The sequence below is a fragment of the Neophocaena asiaeorientalis genome, unplaced genomic scaffold (assembly GCF_003031525.2).
Source record: "Neophocaena asiaeorientalis asiaeorientalis breed wild unplaced genomic scaffold, Neophocaena_asiaeorientalis_V1.1 scaffold18, whole genome shotgun sequence".
NCBI lineage: Eukaryota > Metazoa > Chordata > Mammalia > Artiodactyla > Phocoenidae > Neophocaena > Neophocaena asiaeorientalis.
Genome location: NW_020172444.1, coordinates 788774 through 815997, shown reverse-complemented (window position 1 = coordinate 815997; position 27224 = coordinate 788774). Strand labels below are relative to the sequence as shown.

The window sequence follows — 27224 nt, the reverse complement described above, 5'->3', positions numbered from 1 at the left end:
CCAGAACTGCTGAAAGGTTACTCACTGAGTCAGTAGGCTTCTACAAGTGTATAATTTTTCATACACACTTTAACATTTCTATTGTTGTGAAAGTTGAAATAAACTCTTTTATTTATAGTTACAATATTTTATAAGTTAAAGAATCAATCCACTTCAGCAATTGTTGATAAGAAGTGTAACAAGATACCTTGAGAGCAAAAGGGAGACAGCTCTGCACGCCTCAGTAGGAGTTTCTCACTAAACTATGCCACCTGAGCTGATGCTTGGGCTCAGACCAGAAAGGGAGTTGTAATCATCTGTTGATGACATCTTAGGAAATGCCAGTAACTACTTGAAAAAGTCAGTGAATACCACTTTAACTTACATTAAAAAGTAAATTTTAATATTATGACACACTATACAGAAGGCATGATTTTACTTAGCTAACAATTTCCCACCATATGCAACATTACCCTCATTTCCAGATAAGTAGCCAAGAAAATTATGTACCACCATCAAAGAGGATCTGGAGTGTTGTTTCTATTAAAAACGAATTTCCTTTCATTCTTATCATTATACATTTCAAATACTCTTCTTCCAGAGGTCACTAGGACCCTTTACATGACAGACAGCCAGTCTGCTCCTTTAAATATGAAGGAACTTTCACATAGTTGCTTTTTCTACACATAAATCAAGGCAACTCAGAGCTCTCCTGTGGATGCATAGTTGTTTGGCTACACTAAAGGCAAATCAACGCCAACCCAGGTCAGGCTGACCTTATAAAAGTAAGGAACAAAGAAATATTATTAAAAAAACAAAACTATTCCCCCTTCTAAACGAACTGTTTAAAAGAGCATTCGTTGTGAAAATCAGTACCAAATAACTTTAAATTCCAAATGTAGTCTATAAATCATTCCCAGTAGAACAGCAGTCCAAATGCCCTGTCCTTGCTCTCTAGACCATTTAAAATCTGTCTCAAAGCTATTTTTCCCCCAAGTCTTACTACTGCCTTAAACAAACCTTCCAACACAGCCAAATGAACCCAGTGCAGCTCACACATGGCCATCTCTTTGCCTTTGCTGGTGTTATCACTCCATCTAGATCCCATCTGTCTTTCAAGGCCCCTCTAATCCTCCCTTAGTGAACAAAGCCTTCTTTGACTGCTCTGTTCTAAATATTTTCTTCTTTTCTAAGCAGTTAGGGGATTTATTTATCTGTGCTATCAATTTGTAGTTTAAATTGCCTGGTACTGCTAATTACATTTTCATAAGTTTATCTGATCTTGGCTAAATTAAAAATTCCATGAAGGCAAGGCTTATGTTTTATACCTTTATTTCTTCCACAGTATCTAGCAGCATGCTTGGCAAATCCTGAGATTCTGGGTCTCCTGCTATTACAACGCGCTCAAAGTTCTTTTCTCCAGTCTGCAAATTTTCACATAGAAAGCAGACACCAGAAAGATCAAGCTGATGGTCATTTGGTTGCCTCAAAAAAGAAAGATCTCCTGCATTCTGGAGATGCCAGTTCATCAGTACCAGATGCACCTTTCACATGGTCATGAAAAGCAGACCTATTTAAAGCATACAAATTATTTTTGAACTGGATTTTTCATCCTTTAACACCATGTGAATTCATAATGTCAAAAGGCCTAACACCTGTAGCTTCAATGATGGCCAAAAGCCGAAGCACAAAGCCATGAGTCTGAGTAAGACTCCTCAATATCAAATGTATCAACATCTTAGCTATAAGCCCCATATATTTCTCCTATCTGGGGACTGGAAGCTCCACTAAGGAGCTTTTCTTTCTTAAGGTTTTTTCCTTCACCTTACATTAAAGCTCTCCATTATCACCACCTAATAAACAACAAGATTCACTTTAAAAGTAAAATATACACAATGATGTCAGTGTCGTTTATTCCTTAAAATCGTTTATCTAATAACATTTAAATGATTTTGCTCTTGCCCAAAATGCTTTTCAGATTTTTTTATTATTTGATATACAAAGAAGATTAAAAGTAACTAAAGTGCAAGTTATAAAGTATAATATAAGCACCTGTGAATCTGGGACTGGTTTTTTTGTTGTTGTTTTTGCCATACTTTGCGGCATGTGGGAATCTTACTTCTCCAACAAGGGATCGAACCCGTGTCCCCTGCATTGGAAGTGTGGAGTCTCAACCACTGGACTGCCAGGGAAGTCCCTGGGACTGGTTTTTTAACCTATCATTACCTTTATAAAACTCATCCATGTTGTTACTTACAGCTATAGTTCATTTATTTTCACTTCACTGTTGTAAAATATTTCATACTTGTGATATAAGACATCACAGTTTATTTATCCCTTCTCCTGTCAACATTTAGGCTGTTTACAGTTTGTTTGCCATTACAAACACTGCTATTGTTAAACATTCTTATACACATCCACTAATGCACGTGCATGAGTTTCTTAGGTGTACTTCTAAGACTGGAATTTCTAGAACACCTGTTATACACAACTTCTTGGTGTTTTTGGACATCTCTCTGATGTGGATAAACATGGATTACATTATTTTTTAATTCTGCTTTTTAATTTCAAGTTATTTCTAGAAGTTACATTTTCTCTCCCAAATCATGAACATCTAATAACTAACATAAGTTGCTAGGTTATCTTTGTGATTATATCCTATATTTCTGTAAACGTTTCACACATAGCTGTTATACATTATGAATGAGAAAACTGCAATTCATCCTTTAATCTGTTGTTTGTTGACTCTCAACCACAGTGGCTTGCCTTCTCTTCTGTTTATTGATCTTTAATTATGAGCTCACCGCTCAATTTTTATTTTGGGTTTAGGGGATGTTTTCCTCTAGACAGACTGGTTTCTGCTGCCACAGTCAAGCAGCACCATGCATTCACGATCGCTTCAGACTTGCTTGCTTCAGTCTTAGCTCAGTGGAAAGTTCTGAAAGTGCTATTACTTCAGGTAACTCCATCCCTCACGGCTGCCTGCCGAGGCCTCGGCTCCCTGCCTCTCATTGCTGGCCCTGACCCCAGCTGCTAACATCTCTGAGTGTCTATGCACATATGTACGTGTTTAAATCAGGTCTGAAGACTCCTTAGACACCTTTTCTACCTCTTATGAGATTAGCAGTGTCTTAACACCGTGAAAGCCTCTGCTCTCTGGTCCAGGAGTCCCCCTTCTTCCTTTTATTTTAAGGCACGTCTTTAAATTTCGTAGCTCCTCCCTATTTCCTTTGCTGCTAAAGACAATATGGGGCAAGACGAGGTTGAAACCCAGTAAGAGACACAGGGAGACCGACCGAAGTTTAAAGGTAGCCTGAGTATGCTCCAGAGAGCCTGTGTATATCTTCAACCCCAAATAAGGATGGTTATCTAGCAATGAGGCAATAATGCACTTTGCTCATTTTCCATATAGTTTTGTGCCAGAGGTCTTTCAACTTTTTATTTTCAAATTTATTTTCTTCTTCAGAAAAGTTCTGAGAATAATACAAAGAATTCCCATACACCCTTCACCCAAGTGTTAACATTTTGCCACACAACCAATAGTCTGATCTGCAGGCCCAATACCGATTCTACTAAAGATGGCATTTACAGATTTAAATTAATTAAATTCTACTAGTTAACTACTTTTATGTCCATTAACACAAGAAGTTGCCTGAAAACATATATTAGTACCTCACTTTGTTTTATTGTATACACAAGTTTCCTGCCCTGTACACTGCATTCATCCTATCTTTCTGTTTGTTGTTTCTGTTGACTCTCCATCATGAGAGGGAAAAAATTCAATTCAATAAACATTTTAATATCGACAACCTGTGCTGGATGCTAAGAGTCAAAGGGACCTCCAACTGGAGATCTATACAGTATATCCATCCACTCAACTTTAGGGTTTCTTTTGAACACAAGTTTCCAAAAATATTTGGGTAAAACTAGCTTGATTTTGCCTTGAAAAAGAAGTAAGCTTCATACTGAATGTGAACACTGAGCAATTTCCCATTGGGAATTTGTTCTTCTCCTTCTACATTCTTTCCATTTAACACTTTAGGTAGGTTGAGTATTTCTGGTGTACTTCATAAATTGATGATAAGGACTAATCTACACGGAAACCGAAATCTACTTTGACAAACTAATCCATCTTAAATATTACAGCTCTAAATAACATACATGCATTTTCCCTTTTAGTTATTCTTAGTGACTTTAATGAAGTATATGATAGGTACAATAAAATAAACCCATATTTAGTATAGTGTTTGATCTGTGTCGACAAATGTATACACCACAAACATCAAGATATACAAAATTTCTATCAGCCACAAAAATTCCCTGGTTTCCTTGCACCTCTTTGCAATCAATCTGTGATCTATTTTCTGTGATTATGATTTAGTTTTGCCTATTCTAGAACTCTAATGAAATGGAATCATACAATCTGGCTTCTTTAACTCAAAATCATGTTTTTCAGATTTCATCCACATTGTTGCATGTATCAATACTTCCTTTTATTGCTGAGTATTATTTCTTTAGATGGATATACTGCAATTTATTATTTCCTTGTTGATGGACATTGGCACTGTTTCCAGTTTTAAGCTATTATGCATTAAACAACTATGAACATTTGTGTAAGTCTTTGTGGAGCCACATACTTTCATTTCACATAGACAAATACCTAGAGGTGGGATTGATGATTAACTGTATGAGAAAATGCCAAACTGTGTTCCAAAGTGGTTGTGCCATTTTATGTCACATTACATTTACAATGTATGAGAATTCCAACTACTCTGTATGGTAATATACCTTTTAAGTGGTGTATAGTGGTATATTGTTGCGGTTTTAATTTGCATTTTCCCAATGACTAGTGATATTAACAATCTTTCATTCTCTTAATGGTCATTCATATAACCTAATGTCACCAGGTAGTTTATTTTGCTTGTTTTTTTGTATTTTGTCTATAGTTTGTAATTTTTATCTGCAGACAGATGGGTCCAAAGAGCTTACTTGGCCATCACAGAAGCAAAAGTATTCCAAACAAATTTTAGAATCATCTTGTCAATTTCTGCAAAAATAGAAAAGAGAAGGGGGTTCTCCTGGATTCCAATTGCTACTGGATTTAAATTATAGCTCAATTTTGGGAGAACTGTCAACTCAATATTAAGCCTTCCAATCCATGAACATGGTAAGTCTCTCCATTTATTCAGATCTTCAATTTCTTAAAGCAATATTTGTCATTTTCAGTGTACGGGTCTTACACTTTAGTCAAATTCATCACTAAACATTTGCTGTTTTTATGCTATTGTAAGTAGTTTTAAAATTGCTTTCCCAATTATTCACTGCTAGTATATATAAACATAACTGACTTTTTTATATTGACCTTGCATTCTCAGACCTTGCTTATTAGTTCCAGTAGCTTTCATGTCTATTCTTTATAGAGTTTCCCTATGTAACGAATTGTGCTATCTATGCAAAATGATAATCTTATATCTTCCTTTCCAATCTGCACTCCCTTTGCATCTTCTTACTGTTTTGTTGCACTAGCTGGGATTTCCAGTTCAATGAAGAATAGAAGTGCCACTTTCCTGATCTTAGAGGAAAAACTAGTTTTTCATCAATAATAATTTTAACTCTGATTTTTCATAGATACCCTTTATCAGGTTGATATTGTCTTCTATTCATAGTTTACTAAGTTTTTACAATGAAAGATTGTTGAATTTTTTCAAATGCTAAAATAAATAAATATAATGAGATAATCATTCAGCTTTTCTCCTTTACTACATTATAAGATGAATTGCAATGACTGTTTAATGTTAAACCAATTTTGCATTCCTGAGATAAACACTTATTTGGTCATAACTTACTATCCTTTTTTTTTTTTTTTTTTTTATTTATTTTTTGCGGTACGCGGGCCTCTCACTGTTGCGGCCTCTCCCCTTGCAGAGCACAGGCTCCGGACGCGCAGGCTCAGCGGCCATGGCTCACGGGCCTGACCGCTTCGCGGCACGTGGGATCTTCCCGGCCCGGGGCACGAACCCGTGTCCCCTGCATCGGCAGGCGGACTCTCAACCACTGCGCCACCAGGGAAGCCCTACTATCCTTTTTATATACTGCTGTTTCATATATGTATTTTGCCCCAGATTTGTGGTTGTTTACAATGAGAGTTCAAATGCAGTACCAGTTACTCAAACATGGCTAGAAATAGACCCACAAATAAGCATTAACCTTAAGCCATGGTTAACTGTGAAGAAAGAAATCTAGCAGTTACCAGAGTAGATGATGGTAAGAAAAGAGCCATGTAAGATCCCACAAATCCTATTACTCATTATTCTTTCTCTGTCTATTCTTGAAGTAAGATATATACAAGTAACCTAGTTCAATTCCAATCAAAATAAATATTTTAAGCCTCTGTTTAATAACAGTTAACCCACAAACTGAAACAAAACATACCCATCTCCTGCTTCTTTAAAAGTTACCAAGTTATGACCCAGATATAGCTACAAGGCTCATGATCCGAATGCCTGTTAAATTAAAATGCATGAGTAACATCTGGGGAGACAAGTATTCAAACCAGAAAGAAAATCAAAATCCTGGGTTATCCTGCTTAATATAGACATGTCAACATGTAATGCAAAGTATCATGACTATCTCACAGTTATATTGCCTATCTTAAAAAATTAAAATTAAGAAATAAGTATGCCCTAGAAGAAAAAAAGGTATAATTTTTCTCTTCAAAAATGGTTAGCAAACTATTTTAATTCCATAGTTAAGTATTTATTAAGTAGCCTTAAAATTAACAGCAGAAAGAGAAAATACATACAATATAATGTGTAACTTTCAAAGGTCTTTTTCCATTTTTCATTTACAGAGACCTTGGGGCTTCAGGCAGACAGTGAGAAGGCAGGCTGCCAGTACCAATTCACACTTAAGCAGAACTTTTGCCAATGAAAACTGAAACACCTGTATGAATTAACTAAATTTTCCCATTTTCAACAATGAAAGGAAATTAAAGGCATTACTGAATGTCACTGACTTGGCTCATCTGAAAGGAAATAACGTAGACAACACAGCTAATTTTAAATTATCAAGCCGACACAACATAAATGACTCTCTAGAACAATGTGAGTTATTTTTACTATGACTCATTCAGTTTTCCTGAAATGTGAGGAAAGAATATCTCAGGAAGAGCATTACATAATAACAATATTAAAAAGGTGAAGTATTCTTCTTGGGAAAATCTTCTGCCATTGCTGAATTAAAACTTTTTCCCAACATATCTCACATATATTTCAACATGCTACACCAACCTGGAAACAGTGGCAAAAATTCTTCCAAAAAAGAGATTTCACCATTATTTTAGTAAACTTTAGGATAGCGCATGAAAACTGAACAAAATTCAGGACCAATAAGCCATTCATTTGTTCAGTAAGTATAAATCAAATGTTCAATAACTGTCATTCCTGTCCCTCCAAGTGCTCACAATACTCTGGTAGGGGACTGAGATTTCTACAGGACTTGCTCTTCTATCAACAGAGGAAGACACCTCACAGCCTCAAGAGTTCACAACTCCAGACCCCGGGCCACCACGCCACAGCCAGAGCATGGAAACGTACGCTCAGGAAGGAAGAGGATGCTGCTTCTTTCCTCTCTACTCCCTTCTCTTCCACATCTACAGCCAATTCCAAACCGGTCTTACCCACTTAGGAAGTCCTATTCCTTGAAAACAGTAGCGCGCTCCTACAAACCAGCAACCAGATAAGCTGACTCATTCCTGAATGCTATGGGGGCATCAGGCTCTATCTACCCACTCTGAAGTATTTTCACATACATTCTGTAATTTGATCCTCAAAACAAGTTTTCAGTGCCGAGGGAGGGACACATCACTCCTTCCCTCATTTCACTGAAGAGGAAGATGAAATAAGTGGTTATCCTAAGGATACACCAGGTAGTACGCTGGGTGGTAGTACTACCTATATTATGGAACTAAGTGGAGCAATGCAGCACCTTGCTGCAGGACAGAAATAAATCCTGTTTCTGGTTCTAGTGTACTTCATTCATTCCTGCATTTTGCATACTTTTCTTGAGCAACAACTGTGAGTAAAGCATTGAAGCACTGCAGTAGGCCTTGTAGAAGACCCAGAGAAGAACAGAGACCAGTGCCTAAAACTGGAAGTTTATAGCCTTATGGGGAAGATAAGACATACACATAAATAATTACAATACTGTAAGCCCAAATATGATCCTTGTTAAAAGAGAGTTCAGAAGCAGGGTAGCACTTAAAAGTGGTCCCTCTTGTCTCAAACACTCCTCTGGAGTTATATAGGATATAAATAAAGAATATTTATGTCCAGGACATACAGTTATATAGGATATAAATTTTAGTGAAATTCTTCATTGAAACCAGGGGCCACCTTATTACCCACTTCAGAATCATGCACAAAGAAGGGATAAGAGGAAGGACTGAATGACAAAAGGAAGAGCTGATCTGGGTTTTTCTGGTGTATTCCGTATGCTTCCTTTGGGATAAGAAATGGAATGGGTGGTGCACAGCCCAAAGCATGCTTGGGGCTCCTCAAAGCCCTCCTCACTATAAGTTCCTTGCCTTACTTCTTACCAATTAAACATTTACTTGGCATTAACAAACTCATCTCTTTAGAAGAGTTAGGCCTGGCACTATAAAGCACTGTCACTGAACAGCTTTCCTCGAAAAAGAGATCAGTCCTCAGGTCAGTGCTGACTTGGAAGAAAGCTGGAGGAGGAGAGCAGAAAACTTATGTATTATAAAGCCCTGGGGGGAAAGTATGAAACCTGAGTTTACGACCTTCATTGCAAGTTAGGAGGGATGAGTCACCTACCATCACAGGTTACCAGAGTTAATTACTTCAGAAGCACCTCACTGTGTAGAGGAACAAGAACAGGAAAAGAAGAAAGAAAGAAAGAGAGAAAGAGAAAAGAATCAGAAAAGAAATAAGAAAAGGTTAAAGAAAAGAATACACCCCACCCACAAAGAACACTAAAAAAAAAGTTAACTGCTTGAATGTAAATAGAGTGTTTTAATGTCATTTCAGGATAACTGTGGATAATCTACATTCCACAATAATCTGTTTATGAAGCCAATCCCAAGAAGGCGTTACTGCTGACCACTGTCCCCATGAGAGGACAGCAGGAATACTTCCTATCATATGCTGCATCCTGTTTAGCTCAGTCATCAGAAGAAACACAAGCATCCTGGTCATCATTTATCATCTAGATACTTGGTGACTGTCCCCATCCAGCTCTGTACTTCCTTACACTGACTCAAGCTCCCCATCATTCCAGACCCTCCGTGTCCTTTCCTGTGCCTCACATCAGGAAGATCCATGTTCAACATCACCTTCCCATTGAGATCTTCCCCCACCTTCTTGTCTAAAACAGCCATCCCCGGGCTTCCCTGGTGGTGCAGTGGTTGAGAGTCCGCCTGCCGATGCAGGGGACACGGGTTCGTGCCCCGGTCCGGGAAGATCCCACAGGCTCTACGCATCCGGAGCCTGAGCTCCGCAACGGGAGAGGCCACGGCAGTGAGAGGCCCACGTACCACAAAAAAACAAATAAATAAATAAAATAAAACAGCCATCCCCAACCCATTCTTATTCCCTTATACTGTTTTATATTTACACTGAGCACTTCTATTAAATATCTATTTCTTTTTTTGTCTACTGTGTTATTTCCCTCACAAGAGTGTAAACTGATGTAAACTCCAAGAGGGAAAAGACTGTTTACTGCTGTATCTCCAATAACCAGCACAATGCCTGGTAGATATTAAGTATTCAATCGATATTAGCTGAATGAATAAATGGGAGGTACATAACAATTTTTAAAATATATCTTTTAAAAACTGTTTAACACTTTACTTGTCAAATTCCCTATAGCATATGTAATGACTAATTAGGGACATTCTACATAGTTACCTAAACACTCATATGCTATAATGAAAAACAGCAGATTTCTAAGAATACTTAAGCGAGAAAATAAAACAGGCACCCAGAGGACTCAGAAGATTAACATCCAACCAGTTCCAAAACTGTATGTAGAAAATAGTAACTTGCAAAATTTATTTTACAGTACAAAGTAAGCTAGCTTTCCTTTCTACCAGATAAAAGTGCTTTATTTTTGCCTTATCTGAAAAATAACAAAGGAAGAAAACACCAGAATTCTAACTTGATCCCTAACTATGATAATAAAAATGTCTTTGAAAAAATGATGTATCTTAAGCAACTTGTGTTCATTAAAGACGTGTGTATCTTCTTCTTATCCATAAAGCTAAAAAGATACTGACTGACCTCTTGCTCTCTGACTTTCCTCTTCTAGAAAAGCCTTCTTTGATCATGAATCCTCAAACATCGATTACTCTATCTTCCCTTTTCACTGACATTCTTCTCTAACTGTGGTCTTCATCTATCAACTTTATTTTCTTACACCCCATTCCCTCCTTAATTCTCTGTAGTGAGGTGACTACCCAGCTATTCCACTGAAACTGTCATAGAGATAAGCAACGCAAAACATCAAAGCCTCAGCCTTTCCTTCAGACTGCTCTCCACTGCTGAACGCTGACAAGTACCCCTGGCTCTTGACACTGCCTCCTGCCTCAGCCTCCAAAACCCATTCCCTCTGCTGGTTCTCCTCCTCGCTCTCTGAAGTCCTCTTTCTCATCACATCCATGTCGCATCACCTTCAATCTGAGACGAAAGAGTTGCACACTATACTGGCTTTGGAGTAAAGGTTCAAACTCTTGCTCTGTCACTTCATTTATTCATTCAACAAGTATTTATTGAGCACCTATTATGTGTGAGATACTGGACTAGGCCCTGGGATCAAACAAAGAGCAAGAAATATTTGGTCACTGCTCCCAAATCTAAGCAAGTGCAAAGAAAAATGCTTATGTCTAAATCAGCAGCAAGATATATGCAGCTTGGAAACTAAAATGATGAGCTTTTTTCCCCTCAATTTCCTTAGGTGGCAGTGTTTCATCATGAGCAATCTGAGGCAAGAATATACCAGAGGCAAAATAATTTACAAGGAAAAAAAGAAAGAAAAAAAGAAATGGAGAGGAAAGAGACATTACTCACGGATGTAAACGCCAGCAGCTCCTCTTCAGTTAACTTATGCACTGGGTTATTCTTTTGGAGATTTGTGCTTTATATTGAAAAAAAAAAGCAAATTAATTCGAGAATGCATGTCATAATGAATGAAATATAATTTTTAAAAGGCAAGTAAACTATACCTACATATTTGAAAGCACATATTTTAATATTACTGCATTGTATAGAAATGTAGAGATGAGTGTGCCAAAGATAAGTACAAAAAGTAATAAAATGCTGAGAAATGAAATGTGGTTGGTATACAAAATATCAACACAATTTATTTTATAAGAAAAAAATGAAACCCAATCTGTGTCATTCCACAAAGAAAATGAAAAGAATATAGCAACAACTCCTATTTATCAAACTCATACAAAAAAAAAATTTAGTATCACCATGAGACAGGCAAAAATTAAGAAGTTGTCAAAGAGGCAGATGATTTGATTGGATAATTTTGGAAAACAATTTAGCATTATCTTGTAAAGTGAACATTCATATATCCTAATCTCAGTAATTCCAGCCTAGGTATAGAGCTGAGAGAAATTCTTCAACAGGTGTACCAGGAATCATACACACGAATATCCATAGTAATATTGTGTGTAATAGGAAAAATCTGTTAACAATCCAGATGTCCAAAAAAGAAACCAATAAATTGTAAAATATTCACCCAATGGAATGTTATACAGCAAAGTAAATTTCAGCTATGTATAACAACATGGATGAGTCACAGAAAGACACTAGTGAGAGAAAAAAGCAAATCACAGAAGACTACATATAGTAAGATAGCGCTTTTATAAAGCGTGAAAACAAACAAAATGAAGCCACTGACTTAGAGGTATAAAACATGTGAATAAATATATTTTTTGAAAAGGCAAGAAAAAGACAAAATTCAGGACAGTGATTACCTTTTAAAGAGAGGCAGGAAGATGAGATGGGAAAGAAGCACACAGACTGAGCAAGTGGTATTTGCAATCTTCTAGTTTTTAAATTGGGTGGTGGTTTCAGTTTATTATTATATTATATAACTTATATTTATATATTACATAAGTTATTTTGTATGCAAATATTACTTGTATTAAGAATGAAAAGAAAATACCACCTCACAAAATAGTACCACTTCCTCATAATTTTCCATACTGTTGGAGGATTTTATAATGAGCATAAAATATTTACATAATAATTGTTAAATGAACATATTGTTGGTCAAAAAAAATAAATGAATGGAAGGAAGGAATTATAAAATCATTTTATGTTGTACACCTGAAATTAATACAATGTTATTTCTCAAATTTACCTCATCTGAAAACATACACACACACAATACACACATACATACTTAGACATTTCTAGTTTGATTGCACAAAGGAATTATGTATCAGTTGGCAAGATGATCCAAATAACCCCTAAGGTCCTTTTGGTTCTGATACTATGACTCTGATAAGTGAACAAAAACAAAAGTCATTCTAAAATAAGAACCTCAACCAAAATGGATGAAAATTCATCCCTCACATACAAAATTCCAATCTTAACTTCACTGCATAAAGTATATAGATAAAGTTGAAATGCTACAGGCTCATTACAAGTAATTATGATACAGTAACTGAATCAGGCCACCACTCTTCACTGTAACTTACTAACTTAGGCTTAGAATATATTACTCTGCATATCTGAAAATCAGACTATTAATTCAAAAGGAATTACCCTTCTCACTCCAGTTGTCTGAATTACTGAAGGATTGCTGTATTTTAAGGAATTTCTCCCACAGTTACTTTACATAAAAGCAATCAGGTACATTGATGTATGAGACACGTGGCCTCCAGGTAAAATCAAATTCAAGCAGGAGGCCAGTGAAGCAAAGGAGTTGAAGAAAAAGAGCATGAAGCTGGCCCCACAGTTTGTTTGGTCAATCCACCATCTATATGAATTCCCCCTATGTCTCCTTTCCAAAGAACCCAGCCCACCACAATGTCCAAATCACCTCTTCACAGGGGTTAGTGGCCACGGAGGTCACGCAGAGATCAGACAGTATAATAAAATCACGACCCCCACATGCAAATCATCAATTCACGGATGTTCCAACCCAGGGGTTTATAAAGTGCATCAGATGCCCCAAGATTCAGAATATAATCAAGTAGTTTCTACCAAACAATGAAGATTTAAACTGCCCATGAAATCCATTCAGCACTTTTAATTGTTCTATATATTGAGATTCTACCAAGATCATATTTGGGGGAAAAAAAGTATTTGAAGACAAGCATTTTCTTGGTTTTTCAGTCCTCTCTCAACTGTGAAGTCAAACTCAATAAAGCTAAAGCACAACTGAGAGAAGCCTGGAATATATATATTGGGTTTGATTTAGTTTCCTGTTGAGTTGACAATTATGTTTCCCAAAATAATCTTTTAAGAAATAGCATAAAGGAAAACTCAGAATTTGGGTCCGTAAAACCTGGATTCAAGCCCTAAATGCTGTACTGTAATTCTGATTGAGTCACTTTGCCATTTGAACCCTGATTTCCCATCTGAAAAATGGAGAAAAACAACAACCTCTAGGACTGTTAGAACATTAATGAGGGATAGTGTGAAAGTACATGGCATAATTCCTAGCACATAACATTGCTTGTAAATGATTGCTGTTTGTATTATTTATATACTAAATATCATGAATTGAACAAATAATTCTTTGGCAGTAAGCATAAATTCTGTCACTGGATGAATTAATGTGATAAGACAACTGATTTGGATTAGAAATAGAACTCTGCATGAGTGATTCTTTTTAATCAAACAAAAGGGGACTGTAGAACTGAATTTAACTTTTGTATAAATGAAAACCTACTGTTAGTGTAAAGGAGATAAAATGCTATGAGGTGAACACAGAAAGATAAGTTCTACTGAGCTAAAACACAAACTTTTTTATAAATGCTCCCTTTATTAAATTGCCTATTACTAATTTAACCAGTCTCAATATTGTAACTTTGTGAAATATCCTATTTTGAACATTACTAAATCTCCAGATGAGAAACGGGATATTTATATACTCTAAAAGACCATGTTAATAACAAAAGTTGAAAAAGAATAACTTTACATTGGAGAAGCCTGGCAGACCCCACTTTAATCATGTGATCAAACTTAACATGGCCAGTAGAGGAACAAATCAAAATTGTTTTCCACCTGCTGGGATGCAGTAAGAACCATAAAACCTCCATTTTCTGATACCCCTGATAATGATACAAAATGTGAAACTAATCCTTTTTTTTTTTAAATCAGACAAATTCAAACCGAGAGTAAGCCTACAGAATAACTGGCTTATAAATTTCAGGTGTCAAGATCATGAAAGTCAAGCAAAAATGAAGAACTATTCCAGATTGATAGAAACTAAAGGGACATGACAACTAAATGTAACACATATGTTCTAGACTGGATCCTGTGCTATAAAGGAGATTATTGGGACAACTAGCAAAACTTGAATGGGGTCTGAGTAGGAAGTAACAGTAAAGTATGAATGTTAAATTTCCTGATTTTGATAGCTGTATTATGGCTATGCACAAAAGCTCCCTTGTTTGTTGAAAACACACACTAAAGTATTCAGGGGTGATAGAATATCATGTCGGAAAATTATTCTCAAAAAAGTTATTTCCAATGCCTTGCCCTTGCAACTTTTTTCCATATTTGAAATTATTTCAAAATAGAAAAATAAAATAAAATGAAAAACTATTTCTACCACATATAAGGTTCTCTTGTATTAAAAAAAAATTCTAGGGACTTCCCTAGAGGTCTAGTGGTTAAGACTTCACCTTCCAATGCAGGGTGTGCGGGTTTGATCTCTGGTCGGGAAGCGAAGATCCCACAAGCCTCAGGGCCAAAAAGATAAAACAGAAGCAATATTGTAACAAATTTGATAAAGATTTTAAAAATGGTCCACATCAAAAAATCTTTAAAAAATAAAATAAAATAAAAAATAATTCCATACTCTGAACGTAAATATCCTCAAAGGTCAAAACAGTCACCTATCCTAAATACTTCATTAAGAGTCTATTCCTAGCCAAGGTTAACCAAAGAAATTTTGTTTATGAAGAAAAGAGAAGGATAAGTATACCAACTTACAGGAGATTCCTGAGATTCCTCATCTCTAACCCTTTAATTGGTTGCCCAACTATTCTTCATCTTCATAAGCCATGACAAGATTCTCTATTCATCCACAACTCTGGGGACCTGCTCGAACAAAGATTTCCCCAACACAAGAGAACCAATATGCTAGAAGTTCAAGGTAGCCAAGTAAGTCATTAACTCACCAGATTCCAAGGATAACAGCAAGCTCTTCAGCACACAGGTCAGGCATCTGAGACTGTTCACAATCTGCTAACTTTATCTCATTTAGAACAGTATCATCATTGAGCTCAATATTCTGGTGGAATACAAAAGAAACTACTTAGAACAAAAAATTAATTCTGATTCATTCAACAGACTATACACAACAGATTGCTGGTGGGATAACATCTTTTTTTTTTTTTTTTTTTTGGGATAACATCTTTTTGATCAAGATTTTACAATGTCTATATATGGTCAATAGGCTGCTTCTTGTGAAACACATATTTGGGGACAATTTACTGTGCAGAAATGGAGGACACACATCTATACCTCAGGATGCACTGACAACATCAATAATAGGGAATGACTGCTATTATTGATTCAGCCTAGTAGGCAAAAGCCCCTCTAACACATCAGGATTCAAAACCAGATCTTTCTACTCTGATTCTAAATTATAATCTAAAACATCAACTGCCAACTCTGTTTCTCAATAGGATTTAGAATAGGCAAAACAATTTGAGAAAGGAATAAAACCTGAAGACTTAGAGAACTTGGTAGAGTACTTGATTTCAGAATCACTACAAAGCCAAGACAGTGTTGTACTAGCATGAAGACAGACATATAGATGAAAGGAATAGAATAAAGTCCAAAATTTTAGACCCATGTTGTATGGTCAATTGATTTTCAAAGGTGTCTAGGTGAGTCAAACAAAGGAAAGGTTTTTCAATAAATGATGTTAGAACAACTGTATATCCATCTGGGAAAAAATGACCCTCCGTCCTGATCTCACACCATACACAAAAATTAAATCAAAATTAATCAGAGACCTTACTGTAGAAGCTAACACTAAAAAACTTCTAGGAAAAAAAATCATAGGAGAAAAGCTTTGCCACTTTGGGGTAGGGAGACAGTCCTTAATTAGAACACAAAATACTCAAACCATCAAAGAAAAGCTTAATAAACTGGACTTCAGCAAATTAAAACTTCTGCTCTTTGAAAACATTGTTAAGAAAATGAAAAGCCAAGTTACAGACTCAGAGAACATATTCACAAAACAAATATCTGAAAAAAGGCTTGTATTCAGAATATGGAATTACAACTTAAGAAGATAAACAACCCAACATAAAAATGGACAAAAGATTTGTACAGACACTTCACAAAAGAATGGGCAGTAAGCACATAAAAAGATCCTCAACAACAGTAGTCAAAAGGGAAATACCAATTAAAATCAGAATGAACTACTAGTACACACACATTAGAATAGATAAAATTTAAAAGACTGACAATACTAATTGTTGACAAGGATCTGGAACAATTAGAACTTTCATACATTGCTGGTAGAAATGTAAAATGGTACAACCATAGAAAACAGTTTACTAGTTTCTTATAATAAACATATTTACCATATGAACTATCAGTTCCACTCCTATGTAGTTACCTATGAGAAACAAAAACATATGTCCACCCAAAAACATGTGTGTGTGTGTATATATATATATATATATATGTATATAAATTAAAAAGTGTTCATAGCAGTTTTATCTGTAATAACCCTAAACTGGAAACAACCCAAATGTCTGTCAACAGGTAAACAGATTAAAAAGAAAAATTATGCTATATGCATTTCATGAAATTCTAATCAGAAATAAAAAGCAAGTACTGACACATGCAACTACATAGATATATCTCAACTGCTGAGCAAAAGAGGCCAGATACAAAAGAGTACATACTGTAGGATTCCAGTCACATGAAATTCTAGAAAAGGCAAACTACCTGTAGCCACAGAAAGCAGATCAATGACTGTTTAGGGCCAGAGAGGATAGGGAATTAACTGCAAAGGGGCAGGATGGAACTTTCTAGGGTAATGAAATGTATCTTGACTGTAATGGTTGTGTGTATATATTTTTCAAATCTCAGCAAACTGTACAATTAAAAATTTTCTGTGTATAAGTTATATCTCAATAAAATGGATTTTTTAAAAAATTAATCATCAAAAAATAGTAAAATCACGATGAGAAACCACTACACACAACTCACCAGAATAGCAAAAAAATTTTACCAAGCACTGGCAAGGATGCAGAGCAGCTGGTACTCTCATATATTGATGGTGGGAATGTGAAATAGTACAACCACTTTGGAAAACACTTTGGCAGTTTCTCAAGTTGAAAATACACTTACCACACAACCTAGCCCTTCCATTCCTCGGCGTTTACCCCTGAGAATTAAAAGCATACGTTCACACAAAGACTTACACATGAATGTTCCAAGCAGCTTTATTCATAACAGCCAAAAACTAAAAATTGCTCGATTGTCTACCAAGGGGTGAATGGATAAACACACTGTGGCTTATCCATACAATGAAATAACTTAGCAATAAACAGGAGCTAACTATTGGTATCAAAATATAGATGAATCTCAAAACATTATGCTAAGTGAAAGAAACCAGACACAGAAGAGTCATACTATATGATTCCATTTGTTTGAAATTCTAGGAAAAGACAGCTCTAATCTGTGACAGAAAGCAGACCAGTGGGAGGGAAAGTGATTGACTGCAAAGGAGTATGGATGGACTTCTTGGCCTAATGGAAATGGTTCTGTATTTTGATTACAGTGGTGATTACATGGGTCTACCTATTTGTCAAAACTCATCAAATTGGACACTTAAAATAAGTGCATTTTATTTTATGTAAATTATTCCTCAATAAACCTGATTTAAATTTTTTTCTAATTCAATAGAAGTAGTAGCTAAAACTAGGAAGACTTTAAACTGTAGGCCTAGCTCTATCTATAAGGTTTTGAGAAAAGAGAAAAGAGTACAACAACCTCCAACAACTGCTGACAGGAGAAACACACAACTTTAGGTGGCTACTCAGGCTCCACTGAAAAAGTGTCTCCTCCTCCCTGACCCGCACAACCTCAAAAGGCAGAGCTGGCAGGTGCACAGCGCACCCTGGTGGCCAACCATTTTCAATACAAGCCTTTCATATTTTTTTTTAGGAAGCTACTTATGTAATTCTAAATTTTCTAAGAGCTACACTTTAAAAAGTAAAAAAAAAATAATAAGTGATTTAACCTAATACATCAAAAATATTATCCTTGTAACATGCATCAACAGAAAATAATTAATTAGATACTATACACTCTTTCATACACAGCTTATGAAGTCTAGTACATCTTTTACACTTACACTTCAGCACATCAAAGTTTGGACCAACCAATTTTCAAGTGATTAATAACCATATGTGGCTACCATATTGGACAGTGCAGCTCCAGAATATCCAAATCTCTCACCTTTTCACATCCAGATAGGGTTGTATCAACCTGCTTTTAATATCCAATGTTTGTGGAGCACCTTTATAGATCTAATCTGATCCCTTAAAAAAAGTGTGATGTGGGGACTTCCCTGGTGGTCCAGTGGTTAAGAATCCGCCGTCCAATGCAGGGTTCAATCTCTGTCCGGGGAACTAAGATCCCACATGCCGCGGGGCAACTAAGCCCACGTGCCACAACTAGAGAGAAGCCCGCGCACTGCAACCAAGAGCCCCCGTGCCGCAACTAAGACCCCACGTGCCGCAACTAAGACCCATCGCAGCCGAATAAATAAATAAATATTTTTTTAAAAAGTGTGATGTGGGGATAAACAAATGAGGAGGCTAAAAATACAATAACTTTCCCAGGTTCTCACCTCGGCTAGACAATAAAGATGTGACAGGGACCCCAGTCTCCACCTCCCAGCGAGGACTCCTTCCCCTCCAGCCCCCACAGAAGACCTGAGACAGGTCAGCCTTAACAACAAGGCATTATTTATTACTCTTCAGCTACAAACAGGTGATCAAAATAGTTTCAATCTTCATTCAAGATACTCTGCATCCCTATTCAGCTCTTTTCGAAATTAAAACTGTTTGGCTGCACTACCTACTTGCCTATGTGTTCTACAAGCCACAAATTTAAAATACTGTTCTGCTTTAGTCCCACTCCAACCCATAACGTTCTACTGAATCAGAAATTTAGCTAGTCTTTCAGACCTCCTAGTCAAGTGACGCTTATGATACTGTTATTGCTCACCCATCATAAATCTGTTTCTTCTTTTAATGCTGCCCTTGCTGTGTAATAAACGTTATATCTAGATAATCAAACTAAAGCCTGTAACTGCAAGAGTGTGGACTTTTGGACAGACTTTGTTTTTGCACATAACCTTGTCCAATCCTGCAACAGAGGCCAGTCACAGAAGGCACAGATCTGGATTGTCCTGTATTATTGCATTTTTCTTGTTCTGAACATCCTTGACATTACAGCTGACAAAAATGAAAACTGATATTGCAGATCTGTTTTCTGAAACCTTTAAAGCTAAAATCACATGAAAGAACGGACTTTGCAACTACTCATATTGACACCCTTTCAATCTGTATGAACGCTTTGGGTTGTGTAGAAGCAGCAAATCAATGGGTGCCGTTTTATCTTTAGTTGAACACCATCCTGGTGTATTCATTTACACCATCTTATATGTGACACACTGCTGTTCAATGTGTAATTCTGTGGTCTTTATTTCCCTTTGTATTCATTTTAAGCATCTTTATAAATTGCTGTATTGTGCTTAATGTAAAAAAAAAAGAGAAAAAGAAATTAGCACGTAATTTATCTCCAATTCATGGGACACACCATATTCAGCATTTAATGTATATTTCTTTTCAATGATGCTGCTCATGTATGTGTTTGTGTTTTCTGTGAATATACAATTTTAATTTATTCTCCCTCCTCACACCGTGCCCCCATGATTGAATAATAAAGAACAGAGACTGCGCCTTTGATTTGCACATTGGGGTTGCTCATAACTGTTGGCTTATTAAAGCCTGAAGTCCAATAGCTTCAGGCTATGTAATTCCCCATTAATAACAGATTAAAAGTCTAGCAAGGCCCAAAGGGAAACACTATGTTCCTCACTGGCAATAAAATTACTGTATTTCCTCAATTCTAAGATATACATCTTCACATTGTAACATTTCTAATCACGATGTATTTTATAATCACTATAATTGGTATAATAGTGTTCCTTTTTTCCTGAAGAGTTTGGTTATTAAACAGATGGTGTATTTTATAATCTAATGGTATCTGAATAAGAAAATATCATACATAACTAATTAAACAAGCAAGTCTATCTTCCATCCATGAGTAAAAAGCTGTTTCTATCTAATCCATACCTACATCACATAATTTGTACTTTCCACCTTTAAGTGGTAATTAATGAAGATCATAAAATTATCAGAATTTTATTTCAAGTATGAAAGAATAAATTCTGTATTAAATTGTATATCATTTTTATACATTCCTCATAAGAGTCATCACATCCTATTTATAATCATAGGAGACAATTTTCAATACGAGAACTCCACACTAATAAACAAACAAACAACAATGGATTACTGAATTAAACGCTTAGATTGCGGAATTAAATCTCTTTTCATTGATGCTGTGCTATGGCCAAAAAAGCAGCTTATGATACTTAATCTAAGACTCACGGAGGGACTTGGGTTACATCAAATAGCTGAAGGACGAGGGTCTGGTATATACAAGGAGGAAATGGAGGATGGAAGCAGGTATCAACACAGTTCCCTGACCAGCATCAACACAGCAGTACAAATACTTGTTCAACTGTGGCTCTACCCACATCAGGAGATATAGGCTGTCCCCTGTGCAGTCTCATCCCTGAGTTTCTCCATCTTTCCCTTCCTTCCTTCCTTCCTTCCTTCCTTCCTTCCTTCTCCTCTTAGATCAGTAACTGTCCCCACCCTGAAGTCACCACAAAAGCAAACAGAGGGCTTCCCTGGTGGCGCAGTGGTTGAGAGTCCGCCTGCAGATGCAGGGGACGCGGGTTCGTGCCCCGGTCCGGGAAGATCCCACATGCTGCGGAGCGGCTGGGCTAACAGAGAAGCTGGAGCAAGCCCAGGAGGGACGTAAGATCGCATCAAAGGCCTTCCTCAGGACTCCTTACTGCTGCCACTCTTTCCCATCTCCCTAGTCCCTAACCTTGGCATTATTTTCAGTACACAACAGAATTTTTGTGTTCAATGCACCAAGTAAATTTGTTTGCAGGCTCTGGAATGAAAAGTAGCAAAACATGGGCTTCAGGGACAGTAACATCAACCAAAGAACAAGCAAAAATGTTGGTTTGGGGACTCTGGGATAAGAAAATGTAAATGCTAATGGCCTCCATGGAAGCAGATGGAGAGGCCTATTGAGCAGGTAAACTGACTAAAAGTTATAAATTTAAGCTACAAGAGAATGTATTAGCCAAGTCAAGAAAACATACTAAGGCAGCAACCAGCCCAGTAATGACATAGTAACTAAGGGCAGATCAGAAAACTGGTAAAAAGGAATTGTGATCATCTGTTTACATATTTAGAAGAAACCCAAGAAATTTCAAGGCTCTTAATATTTGAAAATATCAACAGAAGGCAAAAAATATGGTAGCCACTGGAAAAATTAGTCTCTACTCAGTCTGCCTTTTGGACTTTTTTCAAAGGCAGTAATACATAACTAACTGCATTACTAATTCATACTTACTGAAGTCTAGGAAAAAAACAACAATTTTATCTCTATTTAAGGGTAAAAATGGCTTTAAAAAATGGGTCCTGTTTTGTTTTGTTTCTTTTAAAACATCCAGCCACCTTGTAAAAGCTCAAGAAGGGTCAAAAGAAGCCTCTTCCCACCCCATCCAGTGTTTCTACAAAACTCACCTATGGAAACTGTTAGACTTGGATGCTAATTTAAATAACTTACAAACCTACTTACCTTGGTTAAATATTCCTGAGGAGTGGGTGCTGGAGTGAATTCATAATTTGAAAACACAGCTCCTTCCCTTCTTACATCTAGAATAAGTTGGGCCACATAATTTTCCTGGAACCGTGTCCTTTTTCCCAAAGCACCTGAAAAAATATATATTAAATTATATGTATCAACTTGTCAATCAGACATACAGTACAATCTTAAAGAGTAGTACTTTCAGAGCGCTTTAGAGCTTATGAGGTATTTTCTCCATTTCAAATAAGAGAAACCTGAGGCTCAAAATGACTTTAAAATGACTTTTTATAAAATTATAAAGCCAGTAAGTTATAAGGCCAGAACTCAAACCCAGGATTTCTGCCACTAGTTTCCACATATTTTTTTCACTAAACTATCTCCCTTCTCAAAAAAAATAACTCACTAGGTGTCATAGGGAGAAGAAATACTCTCCCATTTGCTCTCCATACAACAGATGAAAAACGGGAAGTTCTGAAGTACAGTCATTTGCTCAAAATCACAGGGTTTTCAGTATCAGACCCAGGGCTTAAAGCCAGGGTCTTCAGGTTCTAAATCCCACAGTCTTTCTATTACACTATCTGGCTCCACGTAAGACCAATTTTTTTTTCATTTTGTATCTGAAATAACTTGCTGCAGAACAGCTTTAAGAGAAGCAAAAGCTCTGACATCTATTCTCTGGCAAGAGTCAGATTACAAAGACCCTTGATTACAAAGACCAGTCTAAGAAGTCTGGATTTTATCCTGTGATGAGTCTGGCTCTACTTTATACAACAACCATTTAAACATGTTATACTAAAAATAGCTATTGAGATGGTCTAACACAGCTTTTTTTTATAGTAAGGCTAGAGCTGAAAAGAAAAAAGTAATAATCTGATCCTCATTTTATATTTGTGAGCACATTTGTATTTTTAAGTTCTTCAGCCTTAACTTGGAAAAAAATATGAAGAACTAGCTAGTAAATACACCAACAGCTAAAGCCGACTATACTGGGTACCATGATACTAGTTTTTTAAATAATCCAAAAAAAGAAGTCTCCTAGGACCGAAATATTTAAAAATAAAATCTCTGAAACTAACCTCACAACTTATATTACACATATCTCAAATACAAGACTCCAACTTACACCTGGCCATTGTCACAAAGTTGTAAGTTGGATATTTAATAATTCTCCCCATACAAACAATGTAATAAAAGGTGGGTAAGATGCCAGACTAGGCCACAAAGTCACATTTACTTCATAATGTATCTGAAGGATTTTATTGACAGGACTACCTCAATAAGCACAGAGTTTGGGGACTAAGAATGGGCCTTAGAGATAATCTAGACCAAGGCTACGCAGGACAAGTAGTTTCAATCATTTCAACATTCACAGATTGTTGTTTCAACATTCACAGAGCCCAGGTTCAACAGGTATAAATGGTGTGACCCACTGATGATGTCTGATTTTCATGAATGTCTTCAATATAGAATGCCAATTACATTGTGAGACTAGGGACAGGGCAATACATTAAGAGAAAATAATGTTTCTTATTTGGTACTCAGAAAAAAACACAGAGATCTTGGAAAAAATTCTGCAATTTATTTGTTCTTCCAACAAATGTTTATTGATTGCCTACTGTATGCCAGACAGTGTTCTAAGGCCATGAAGAAACATCTAAACAAAACAGTCAAAAATTTCTGTTCTTAAGAAATACAAGAAAGGCAGGATGGAAGCTGCAGGTGGGTATTTAACAGAAAGGGCAAACTAAATTTGGGAATCAGGAGGGGCCTTGGGAAGCCCACATGCACAACCAAATACACAAAGTTCATTTGTGTACTGCCCAGCTGCCACATACTACTGACATGTCTAACTAGACATGGGCATCTGCAGGAATAAAGTATATGATTTCAACTTTGTTCTAAAACTATGAATTTTTAAATAAAATCTATTTTTGTAAAGCAAACAAGAGGACACAGATATAAAATACAACCATACAATACAGCCAAACTGCCAATTATATATTAGTTTATCATAAAAATAAATCAATTATCCACAAAACGTAAAAAAAATCTTACCTGTCAAATCAATTTGTAATCTGCAGATTTCTTTAGCAATATTGAACTGATCTTTTGCTTTTTTATATTCATAATAATATAAAAATATATATGCACATTCCAGATGGAACTGAACAGCCAAATACCGACCTGAATCATCTACAAACAGATCCTCTAGTTTCATCACTGTAAGACAAAAGATGAAACATTAAAAAGTATGATGAAAATAAAAATATATTAATAAGTAAAACACTGAGTCCATAATATATGAAATATATATATTACACAGTTCCTGCTCTTAAAGAATTTCAAATCTGGAAGATGAGGGACACATTATAATAATAGTTTACAGTAAGCATTCTCTGAGCACTTACACGTTCCAAGCTTGAAGCTAAGGATATTATATACATTATCTCCTTTATTCCACACAATCCTAGGAGATATGATTCATAACCCTACTCTTTCTTATTTTAGAGTACTTGTCTTAATCGTACAATAAAAAAATATGACAACACAAGGTGATGACACAATATACCAAGTGAATCTGCAAAGTTAAACAATATGAAAATCTAATGAACAGATCAGCTTACAGACAGTTTTCCACATAAAGAATGTAGAATTTCTCCCTTAAAAGAAGAAACAGATATATATCCATATAGAGCTAAGACAATATGAGTATCAAATAGAAAATGAATAAGTATTGGCTTAGCAGTCATATTCTACTTTATTTCTCTAAACACATGAGATGAAAAGATGGGAGAATAATAGCCTAATAACATGGTATCTGAAATAAGATGATTTTCAAAATTAATTATATATAATAAAGTGGCTAGTTGGCATACACCAAGGGAGTTTCCAACAGGTCACTTCATCCATCCCTCTACAATATCCCTGAAAAACTATCCTTCACAAATGTTCCCGGAACAGGATCAGCATTGCACAAAACAGTTTACATGAATGAAAGTATAATGAATGAATAGAAAATACACTTAGAATGTCCAAAAATTGAGAATCAGTTTTCTATAATTCAAGCTGAGAGGGAAGTGATATTGATCGATGGCTACTCTGCTCAGCACTATGTATTTTACATGTTGTGTTAATTCTCACAATGATGTCTTTAGGGTTGACATTAACCCCACTGAACTCATTAGAAAACTGAGCTTACATCACTTACTGACTAGTCACCTCACCTGTTAAATGACAAAGCCAGAATTTGAATCCAAACTTGTTGGGAAAATGGGAGGAGGGAGTTGGCAGAGGAAGGACAAAGGTGTAGAGATGATGTTACAAAACCTAATCTACTTTCTCACCAAGTAATCTGACAGAAACCTACAGCTAAGAAACAGACATCCTTTGTCTTACCATGAACTGAATAAAATGAGTCTGAAAAAGAAAGTGTTTTTCTATGTACTGTCAGTCCTTTAAAGAGATTTTTAACTCAAATAAAGAGACTAAATCAAGATGTACATGTCTTAGGACTTCCTTGGTGGCGTAGTGGTTAAGAATCCACCTACCAATGTAGGGGACATGGGTTCAAGCCCTGGTCTGGGAAGATCCCACATGCCGTGGAGCAACGAAGCCCATGTGCCACAACTATTGAGCCCACATGCCACAACTACGGAAGCCCACGTGCCTAGAGCTCAAACTCTGCAACAAGAGAAGCCACCACAATGAGAAGCCCGCGCACTGCAACGAAGAGTAGCCCCTGCTTGCCACAACTAGAGAAAGCCCGCATGCAGCAACGAAGACCTAATGCAGCCATAAATAAATTAATTAATTATTGTTTTTAAAAGATGTACATGTCTTACTTCAAAAGGCAGACAGGCATACAAACACGAACTCCTCACTGTGAAAATCCTTCAACAGATTTCCTCCATGCAAACCAAACTCAAGAAAAGGTGGATCTGATGATACTCCATGCTGTTAGTGAGTGCTTTTTCTTTTTAAACTTTCTCTTCTTTTGTCTGTCCATTATTCCTGAGTGTCTAGCCACTACTCTCAGAAATATAACCTTCTATGAGCTTAGCACAATTCACAAATGACACAATTTCGCCTAATTGTCAATGACAGTAATCTTCTCTAAAGGTTCTGGATGCAAACTGTATTAAGGGATGTTACCTAAGGTTTTTCAAAATCCTCTCTCAAATATCACAAAACGGCCATTTCTGCACTTAAGTAGGCTTGTTATGCTGTGATCACTCACAAAGGTCTAGGGAGGACCATCAAATTTAAACTGTCCTAATAACACATAAGTCACATAAATGCCCAAAGCAAGATGTGTATATCTATCATCCCTCCTACCTACCCACTTACCTACTTGTAGAAATATGTGTGTGTGTGTGTGTGTGTGTGTATACACACAAACACATATTAGTACAATTGGTTCTGATCTTGTACTTCTGTGCTTTTTCTGCATTTCTTACGTGTTCAGGGGTCAAACACTGTTCAAAAAGTAGGATAGATACTAATTTTTTTAAGAATTAGTTTAATCTTTAATTCCACCAGCATGACCAATTACTCTCCCAATAAAAATACCTTTAAGAAACTGGATTTAAAATTTTTAATATATTTTTGTGTTAATGATTGTGTTGGGAACAAAATGACTGCTGAGAACAAAATAAGGAATCATCAAAAGACAAAAACTAAACGAAAACTGCAACCTTAGGAATTAAGCACACAGTCTGCCATATTCTGCCCGGAAGCTACCTACCAAACCTTTAGGGACCTTAGGATTCCACTCTGATGGCTGCAACGAGCACCAAAGACAAAAGATCAGACCTGAACCTACCCAAAGTAGGCAATCTAGCCAGAGAGCTCCATTTAAAACTGAGCCCCAAAGAACTGTGTCTTCAAAGGAAGTTAAAAAGGACTAGGTCTGCCACACAGAAGAGGTCAAAAAGGAAAATGGCAGTGGGCAAAGGGGAAAACACTTATCCCAAGAATTCATCACCATAAGCCAGCTTTCACACAGATTTGTAGACAATATTCAGACAAAAAAAAAAAAAAAAA

The 27224-nt window shown here is 36.3% G+C and overlaps 1 protein-coding gene across 2 annotated transcripts in view; it reads right to left on the bottom strand.

Annotated features, from left to right (window-relative positions):
• The window catches only part of TTC27 (tetratricopeptide repeat domain 27), a 180497-nt gene that overhangs the window by 115554 nt on the left and 37719 nt on the right, over positions 1 to 27224 (bottom strand). For both annotated transcript variants that reach the window (XM_024732349.1, XM_024732340.1), the window contains exons 6-9: positions 24237 to 24401; positions 22173 to 22306; positions 15368 to 15480; positions 11067 to 11133 (exon numbers count right to left, since the gene is read on the bottom strand). In XM_024732349.1, coding sequence (XP_024588117.1) covers positions 11067 to 11133; positions 15368 to 15480; positions 22173 to 22306; positions 24237 to 24401 — 479 coding nt within the window. The remainder of the gene's footprint in view (positions 1 to 11066; positions 11134 to 15367; positions 15481 to 22172; positions 22307 to 24236; positions 24402 to 27224) is intronic.